Here is a 9,952-nt window from a genome sequence, read left to right on the forward strand (position 1 = left end):
TGGTGGCACATGCCTGTAATCCCAGCTACTCAGGAGGCTGAGGCAGCAGAATCGCTTGAACCTGGGAGGTGGAGGTTGCAGGTTGCAGTGAGCCGAGATCGTGTCAATGCACTCCAGCGTGGGCAACAAGAGTGAAACTCGATCTCAAAAAGAAAAAAAAATTCGAGCAGGACACAGGCCTGTACTCCCGGCTACTCGGGAGGCTGAGGCAGAAGGACTGCCTGAGGCCAGGAGTTCAAGGCTGCAGGGAGCTATGTTCGGCCTGCCTGTGTGCCACTGCTCTACGACCTGGGCAACAAAGCGAGACCTGCCTCTAAAAAATTGTTTAAAAAATAGATCCAACACGAGTTATTTAACTGTCTGTCTTGTAGAAGGGAAAAATAGGAAGGCAAAGCTCTAACAGTGGCTCTCCCGGAGGGGCTGGGGTTACAGGCGGCTTTTCTTCTTTGGGCATTTGAGTGTTTTCCAGTCTTTCGACAATGAGTATGTATTTCCACAAGCACAATAAATGCTTCAGAAAAAATGCTGGTGAAATCCAAGAGCTACTCCTTCTGGAATGCAACAGTTTGTTTGAAGCCATGAATAATCTTTAGTGTAAGAAATGCACTTAGTGAGTTGAGTAAGACAAATACTGCATGCTTTAATGAACTTGAGGCTGCATGTCCACATGGGCCTCTTGCGGGAAACTTGTTTTCTGGTCTGCCCCCTTGGCTCAGCTGCCCAAGGTCTGAGGCCATCAGCATCCACTGCAGCTGAAGTGACCCCCAGAGGACCCTCCCAAGGACAGGCTGCCTCCCAAGCCAGCCTGATTCAGCTCAGGCTTGGGACTGCACCAGAAATAAATTAAAACAGCACAGTGCTCTGACTAAGACCCTCTCAGTGAAGAGAACCCTTGATGGTGGGATAATGCTTTGTTTTAAAAAAAAAAATTAAACACCAACAGTGAATAATTACATTCGAGTCACAAAATGAACTGAGTGTTAACAATGCTGATAAATGACTATAAACGGTGTTAATAATTACACCTAGTTATATTGGGACATTTGCATGAAAGTGGATCAGAAGGGGGAATAGGGCTGAATGAGTCATTTGATTTTCCATGGACATGTGCGTGTGTGTGTGTGCGTGTGTGTACGTGTGTATGTGTGGTGGGTGCAATTTTCTATTTTATTCACCCAAATGCAGATGAATTAAAAGGTTCACTTAAACAACAGTGACTGAAATTGGCCTCATACATCTGCCACCATCTGTTTGCTAGACATGAGACCTAGAAATACAGCCTGGAGGGAAGGGTTTTGTCTTTTTCAGACTGTCTCTGGGCTGAGGGATTCAAGGGTCTATAGAGAGGGTGGTCCTGCCCCATTGCAGGCTTAAAGAGCTGTCTGATTCCTTAAAATTCACATGGCCAAATTCTCCATATTGCATAAGAAGAAACTAAGGCCAGGGTTAGTTGCGTCCAAGACAGAACTAAAATGCAGTTCTCCTTGCTCTCAATCCAGTGGTCTTTTCGTCAGAGCAATTAGCAATCAGTATTTATGTCGTGAGTCTTGTCTGCAGAACGCTAGAAAGTACTTAGAAAATGGTGCCCTACTATCAGGATGAAAGCAGTAAAATTGCCACCCTTTCTGCTCAAAATGAAGGCTTTTGTGTCATTTGCTGTTTCTAAAATTTAGCTTTCGGACCTCCCTAAAGGGAAGACCTGAGAAGGAACCTGTAAGTCCTGAGAAGTCGTGGGAAACCACTAAGTTCAGTAAGCATGGAAACCTGCCTGCTCAGAGACAGGGACAAAGGGGCAGCCTCTCTACAACAGGGAAGTAGAGGCAGACTTGATGCAAAGGCAGCGGCTTCAAGTACACGCCTGGAAAGGTCTCTTCCTGCTGAGCTTCGAGATGTCAACTAACAGACATAAAATTCTGGAAATGTAAAGTCCTGGGACAGTCCAGGACTTTCTGGTCCAATTACACATGAAGTGGGAAATGCCGCACCCCTTGCTTAGACTCTAAGGTTTAGCAGCTCCAAGTTGGTTTCACGAGCCCGTCTGAGGACTAAAACACACAGAAACCTCATCCTCTTGGTGCTCACAGACCAGGGCTGTTTTACTGAAAGGAATGCATCACAGAGCAATGCCGGTCTCAGACACACAGCTTCTCTGAGACCTGGTTTTGGAATGCCACCAAGGCATGCCAGGGCTCCTGTCAACGAGCTCTGAATCCAGGTCAAATGTTAACGTTGTCAAGAAAGTAAATAGGAAACGTATCAATGAATAGTCTTTTTCTACCTGTTGTGTAAAGGAAGCTAAAAAGAGAAACCCACAAAAGCTGTTCCTTTTCCTTCTAGTTATCAGGCATGGTTCTGAGCAAGGAAAGTCTCAAAACAGTCAATATCTGGCAGCCACTCGCACAGGTGAAGTGTTGCCTGCATTCTGAAAAGTGCCATTCAGGAAGTGTCATGAATGATAGTCTCCATTTTAAGATCAATAAAATAAGTTTTCTCATAGTTCAAAAAAAAAAAAAAATCAAAGAAAACGGTCAGTAGATATTTTAATGTAAGGGGATCAAAGATCTAAGATTTTCCCACATAGGAGGCGCCTTCCAGCACTCTGGTCCATGGTCCCACGTGACATAGCTCTCTCACTAAACTGTGATCTGCCAGGACCTGCCTAGCACATAACCCTAGTCTTTCCCGAAACAGGGCATGTTCATCTAATGAAAGGAGTTGGGCTAAAGGCACAGCCTGGGGCAGCTGGGCAGGAGCTCCAGAGGTGATTCCAAGCATTTGCTTTCCTTTTCCCTTTTCTCTTGAATGCAGGGCACTTCTTAGCTGATACTGCTACATCTTTCTTCATAGTCAAAGACTGCTGATTTCTTTTTTTTTTGAGACGGAGTCTGGCTCTGTCGCCCAGGCTGGAGTGCAGTGGCCGGATCTCAGCTCACTGCAAGCTCCGCCTCCCAGGTTCATGCCATTCTCCTGCCTCAGCCTCCCGAGTAGCTGGGACTACAGGCGCCCGCCACCTCGCCCGGCTAGTTTTTGTATTTTTTAGTTGAGACGGGGTTTCACCGTGTTAGCCAGGATGGTCTCGATCTCCTGACCTCGTGATCCGCCCGTCTCGGCCTCCCAAAGTGCTGGGATTACAGGCTTGAGCCACCGCGCCTGGCCTACTTCAGATATTAGTGCGGATAAATACTTAAGGGAAATCGCTGAGCCAAACACGTGCATTTTCAATGGGTGCAATGTCACCCAAGGGAGCAAACACTGGTGGCCCTGGGAGTGTGTGTGACTGTATGATTTTTAAATGTATAAATCTGTATCATTTTATGTATAAAGCACAGATATACATACAATACACAAACAGAGGAGACATACAGTATGTCTGCGGTACTACAGTTTCACAGGGGCCACCTCACACCCATTGGGATGGCTACTATCAAAAAGGCAGAAAACAGCACGTGCTGGTGAGGACGTGGAGCAGCTGGAACCCTGTGCACTGTGGCAGGAATGGAAAGGGTGCGGCCACTGTGGAAAACAGCATGGAGGTTTCTCAAATAACTAAAAATAGAATTACCCTGTGATCCCACAATTCTACTTCTGGGTATACATCTAGAAAAATTAAAAGCAGGCTCTCAAAGAAATATTTTCACACCCATGTTCACAGCAGCGTTGTTCACAATAGCTGAGGTGTGGACAAAACCCAAGTGTCCATTGACAGAGGAATGGATCAACAAAACGTGGCACCTACACACAACGAAATATTATTTGGCCCTAAGTACGAAAGAAATCCTATCACACGCTGTAATGTAGATGAACCTTGAGGACATTATGCTGAGTGAAATAGGCCAGTGACAAAAGGAAAAATATCATATGATTCCACTTACATGAGGTGTCTACAGGGGTCAAATTCACACGGACAGAAAGTAGAACTGGGGTCACCAGAGGAGGGATGTGGAGTCTGTTTAATAGGGACAGAGTTTGAGTTTGGGAAAATGAAAAAGTTCTGGAGACGGATGGTGGTGATGGTTAAACAACAATGCAAATGTACTTAATGCCACTGAACTGTACACTGAAAAATTATTAAGATGGTAAATTTTATGTTATGTGCATTTTACCAAAATTAAAAATAATTTCTAAAAAAATTCATAGGGGCAGGGATGATTCAGAAAACAATGTCTTAAAAGGCTCCTTGGGGAGGTTATTATTTTTTAAAAAAGAAAGATTGAGCAAGACTGTTCTGACACTGGCTGAACAATCCAGTGACATCACTTTGCTCACGGGAGGAAAGCTCACCACCACAGTGAGGAGGTAAAATAGAAATTCTCTCTGCAAGCCCGGCATTATCTCGCCATGGTTCTGCACCGTAATGTTAAAACACAATAACTGACTTTTTATTTTTTTCTTTTTGAGACAGGGTCTCACTCTGTTGCTCAGGTTGGAGTGCAGTGGCCTGGTCTCAGCTCACTACAGCCTCAACATCCCAGGCTTAAGTGATCCTTCCACCTCAGCCTCCCTCGTAGCTGGAAGCACAGGCTCGCGCCACCACGCCCAGCTAACTTTTGTATTTTTTGGAGAGATGAAGTCTCATCATGTTGCCCAGGCTGGTCTTGAACTCCTGGGCTCAAGCGATCCTCTCGCCTCAGCCTCGCAAAGTGCTGGAATTACAGGCACCAGCCACTGCGCCCAGCCAACTGACTTTTACGTCAAATAATTTTTATGGTTGATTTCCATTACAAAACTCAGATATCACAAACAATAAACTAAATGGCAAAGGATTGAATGTTTTGGAGAAAAATAGAAAAAACACGTTTGTCCAGACTAGAGACTTTTCCTCTTCAGTTATGCGTTTGTTCCTACAAATGCTCGACTCACCTACTAATAAATGGTCTTATGTTGTCCCCCGTGATGGGTGCCATTGACATGGGCATGGGTTCGGGGGTGGACAGCCAGTACGAGTAGTCATTTCGTGATGCAAAGTTGCACACGTTGTTAATATTGCAGAACAGGAAGGGCATTGTGCTGAACTTGCGCAGGCAGCTGCCGGCCGTGCCTAGACAAGGGAGAAGACAATGTGAGATGTTTTCTTTATAATTCACAATCTATCTCTATGTAAAGTGGATTTCAGCTGGACAACAAGCAAAAACGTGGAACCAACATAATCACGGAAATGGAAATGTATAAAGGATTCTGTAGAAGGACATTTTTGATGGAAGGAAACAAAACCAGTTTACCAGCACAAAGAAACCTTTTCCTAAAGCTGAATTCTAGAAGGAACTTAACATACGGTTCATTATACAATGGACAGTAACAAATTGGGCAATGTCTTTAACAATAGTTTTGCAGAAAATGCAGAGATGCTCTTTCTATAGCAGCTTGCTGATTCTAACCCTGATAAAAGTTAAAGGTAGAGAAAATTAAAACACAGTTTGGTGGAGGTTATCTGGGGCAGACTAAGATAATGAGGACAGATATGTAGCTTTCTGCTGACCTAAACCAGAGGAGCAGAGCTCAGAGCTCAGCAGCCGTACAGAATTTCAGACAAGATAACGTGGACATTTTTTACAAAGAGCAATGGTTAAGTTGCATTAATGCAAGCTGTTAAGTGCACTCCAGGAATTTTGATCCTACTTGATAATTTGAAGATGAGATCTCAAGTTTTATTAAAGATTTTCGAAGATTCAGTCTCCACATTTCTTGGCTTGCCATTAGTAACACAGCAGCTGTTGAACTGATTATTTGTAATCAATGCAGGGAAATGGGGCCGGGCTGCTTTTTCACTGGCTACTGCCCTCAGTGCAGCAGCAGAGGCGAGTCCAGCACTGCGCACCGAAGGCACTCAACACACCTACACTGAATGAACGTGTGGATCTGCAGGCTTCTTACCCAAGTCCTGGCCATGGGCCCGTTCGTTGCCTTGCACGTAGAGCAAAGAGTACCCATGGTAAAGAATTTTGGTCCCAGAAGGACACTGTGGGTCGTCTATTGTTTGACTGTGCCTGGTCACCAGGAAGCCGTGATCAACAGATGGGGTGCCTGGGGGCCCCATGGACCCTGGCAACCCATCGGGGCCTGGTGGACCTGGAAATCCTCTTGGACCTGGAAGATAGGAGACAAATCAGTTTCCCTAATTGCAAACACGCTCCCCTGAAGGCTTTCAAAATCATTTTCTCCAAAGAGTTTTCAATATTTTATATTTCCACAAAGTATCCTACCTATTCATGTTACCAAAAAAGTCTAAAAAGAATGCATGGCTAACTAAATACAGCCGCCTGCTTCCTTCATGGTGTCTTAACTTTTTCTTTTCAAGTACCACCTCAAGATATTTTTATAAGCGCAGTCCTTGGTGCAGAGCAGATGCTTGAACAATTCAGTTCAATGAATATATGACATATATGAAAATGGACATATGAATAAATGAAAATAAATGAATGACGTGACTGTGCATGTCATTCACATGGAACTGTGGGGCTCCTGTTGAGGAGGATGATCACAGAATTATTACACAACCTCATCGTAAGGCATTTTCTCTTCCATAGCAGCCTAAAGCCTACGTATGGAAATGGAGCAGTACGCGACCTCTCAGGCAAGGCCTGCTTCTGTGCCCTCTCTAACTGTGCCACATGCCAAACTGTGCGCAAGTCTGCTGGGCTGAGCTCTTTGTTCAGTGAGTCAGCAGCCTCAGCCTTTTGCATCATAGCCTTCATGGAACACTCCAGTGTCCCTTCTCCTAAGGAAGGAGATCAAGTTTATCCCACGCCTTTGGGCCAAAGATGGCATTATACTCATTTCGACTTTCCCTTGTCCTTTGCTGCAATAGAATTCTCATAGCTGCAGCTCACATCCCACTTAGGAAACCACATGGGCCACCACTATTGGCTGCCTTTCAACAACATCTGGGAAGCGTACGCTTTGATCAATATCTGTCTCTACACAGGAAAAGGGACACTTCTTCAGCGCTTCTGTTTGATCCTATTTCTTCTAAGAAACAGACTTCTTCGGAAATCTGTCAAGTAATATACCCAACTTCATTTTGCTGCTTTCCCCATGCCTGGGTCTGCTGCTTCTGTCCCAAAGATCCCGGTCGAGGGTAATTAGGTTGGAAGTCTCGCAACTTACCAGTAGGCCCGGTAGGTCCCATCTCTCCTTTCTGGCCAGGGGCACCGTCGAACCCAGGAATACCTGGAGGTCCAGGTATACCCACCAATCCTGTAACACCTGAGGCAGAGGAAAAATAATTTATGATCCTGTATGGCAGTAAGCTGTATCTCTTTCTTCCCTTCTTAAATGTCCTTTTCAGTGTTCAAGGAGGCAAGCGTAAAGTCTCACTGCAGACGAGAACGTTTTCTTGGACAGCCAGGAGTTGCTTCCCACAAAGCCGAGTACAGACTTGGCAGAAGCAGCTGGATATTCAAATGGGGGTGTGTTTGGGCACCTCGTTCTGAGTTCTCCCTGGTTTCTCGCTGTTTGGCAGATTGGTTTGGAGAAGGCAGGTGATGTGGAGGGAATGAGAGACTGGATAAACCTTTCCCTCTCAGCCATATACTGGGGGCTCAATTTTTAGGCAAAGATATACTGACACGGACAGTTTTTTGTTTTCATGTACGTAGCTTATTCTTTTTCTTCTTCTTCTTTTTTTTTTGAGACAGGGTCTCGCTCTGTCACCCAGGCTGGAGTGCAGTGGTGTGACCACCGCTCACTGCAGCCTCGACCTCCCGGGTTCAACCGATTCTCCTACCTCAGCTTCCCCAGTAGCTGGGACTACAGGCATGCACCACCATACCTGGCTAATTTTTTTTATTATTATTATTTTGTAGAGACAGACTCTCCCTATGCTGCCGAGGCTGCTCTTGAACTCCTGGGCTCAAGTGATCCTTCCACCTCAGCCTCCCAAAATGCTGGCATTACATAGGTGTGACCCAGTGAGCCTGGCCAGCTTATTCTTAAGTATCTTTAAATTTTCACTGATGCTACCTTTCAACTTTAAATGTTTTCATTCTCCTTTACTTCCCACCCACTCCTTATAAGTAGCTCTTAAAATAGGAGATGTTTAGCTCAAATAAGCAGAAGACTAGGTTAAGGTTTCGGGAAATAAGAGAGAATTGTACAGATGGTGCCAATCAGGCAGAGCTCCTGGAGGCATGGATGGAGCGCACCGATTGTTACCATTCCAGATTGCTACCTGCCACCCCCATCTGGAGCGGGAGGCGGGAGGGGAAAGGTAATGATCTGGTTCTTTGAGCCCATGTTTTTCTAACTGAGCACAGATGTGTTGTTACATGTTCCTCTAGCTTTTCCTGGATTTTCTTCTGGATTTTTTTAGGTCCCTTTAAAAATGTCATAGGTTTTGATATGCATTGAAGGGAGGTTAAGAAACTCACATTCATATGTGTGTGTATAATCATTATCCAGAAACTTATTTTAGATACATGGGTGAGGAGGAACTCTGCCCACCACCCCTCTGGGCTCCCCATACCACCCTGCACAGGCCAAGCCTTCTCACCTTGCTGGCCTTTGGGGCCTGGAGGTCCCTGAAGCCCTTTCAGCCCTGGGGGGCCCTCAGGACCAGGGAGCCCGGGCTCCCCTTTGATGATGTCGTAAGGACCTGGGGGGCCAGGAGGACCCGGGAGACCTGTGGGAATGGGGAAGGCATTGATCAATTTCACTGTCCACAACTGGGGAGGAAACCACTTTAGAAGGAGAGCCCCAGGTGAAGCTATCCAAATGGAACATAACTCCCAAAGGTGAAGTCATCATCAAAACCCAAGTAATCAGATCTTCACGAAACATGTCCAATCTGCACATCTTTATTATTTAACCTGAAATCCTGAACTCTCAGGCAAAGGCACTGGGGCATCAGTGTAACTTCCCACTGCATTCTGGGCTCTGGGACCCCTGACAACCGCCCTGCAGCCTCACACCAGCCCTCCCAGTGGAGAGAGAAGCTTGTTCTTCCCAGGCAGCCCCCGCTTCTGACATGGAGAGTGCCCTCTGCGATTGGGACGTTTTTCCCACACTCATCTGAAACCTGCCTTACTGTACAGTATCACGCTGGTCCTGATCTTTGAGTAATGAATGAACTTAATCCTTCTTCTGCATGACAGGTCTTGGCGTGTGGTAAGAACCACACAAAGTGTGAGGTCCCCTTGGCCTCCCCGTCTTCAGCCCAATACCCTCAACTCTCCCTCCCCCTTCCATACACCCTCCCTCCCCTCTCCTTCCTTGGGTTCCATGTCTCAGGGCATGTGGTTTCTCATTCTCTCTCCCAAAACATGGTTTTGAAAATTAAATGATGCCCTAGAAATATCGTCTGCTCTACAGAGAGGAAGCAGGATGAATACTGTGCTTAAACCATTCCCTTCTGAGATGATGTCATGGTTTTCAGCGCCCTTCATGCTGTGGGCTCCCACCGGTGGAGAAGCCAACAGCATCTTTCCCAGGAAGAATTTGTTACTGTGCAGCAGGAATGTACTCCGTCTCTAAGTGCAAGATTGATTTTCTTTCCTATTATAACTTTCAGTGGTTGATTTCAGGTTAACTTCAGAGCCTTGGGGAGTTTTTGAATTCTGAGCCTGTCAGCAAGAACCTCAGCCACCCCTCCCCTGGAGTTCCCTCAGTCCTGGATTTATCAGATTCTACTTCCAGACAAGTTGCTGGTTAAAATGTCAACTACAGGAATCCTGACTTGCTGCAAAGAATTCTCAATCAACTGTTTTTAATAATTTTTGAGTCATTTTACATATGAAAAACCAAACACCCCAATTCTGTGCATTCCTGGCTTTTACATTTTCGCAAAGCACCAGTAAAGTATTCACAGATTAACAAATTCTCCTACCTTTAGCTCCCGGGACACCTTGATCGCCTTGATCACCTTTAATTCCCTGGAGGCCAGGAAGACCTTTTGGACCTAAGCAAAGGGAAAACATTGTCTTGCACAGAATTCCCAATGATATGCAAATATGTGTGT

The 9,952-nt window shown here is 45.6% G+C and overlaps 1 protein-coding gene across 1 annotated transcript in view; it reads right to left on the minus strand.

Moving 5' to 3' along the window:
* The window catches only part of COL4A1 (collagen, type IV, alpha 1), a 145,510-nt gene that overhangs the window by 6,730 nt on the left and 128,828 nt on the right, over positions 1-9,952 (minus strand). Inside the window, exons 44-48 of the mRNA XM_011933950.1 lie at positions 9,821-9,914; positions 8,489-8,617; positions 7,105-7,203; positions 5,872-6,084; positions 4,861-5,038 (exon numbers count right to left, since the gene is read on the minus strand). Coding sequence (XP_011789340.1) covers positions 4,861-5,038; positions 5,872-6,084; positions 7,105-7,203; positions 8,489-8,617; positions 9,821-9,914 — 713 coding nt within the window. The remainder of the gene's footprint in view (positions 1-4,860; positions 5,039-5,871; positions 6,085-7,104; positions 7,204-8,488; positions 8,618-9,820; positions 9,915-9,952) is intronic.

The sequence above is a fragment of the Colobus angolensis genome, unplaced genomic scaffold (genome assembly GCF_000951035.1).
Source record: "Colobus angolensis palliatus isolate OR3802 unplaced genomic scaffold, Cang.pa_1.0 Scaffold13, whole genome shotgun sequence".
NCBI classification, from domain to species: Eukaryota; Metazoa; Chordata; class Mammalia; order Primates; family Cercopithecidae; genus Colobus; species Colobus angolensis.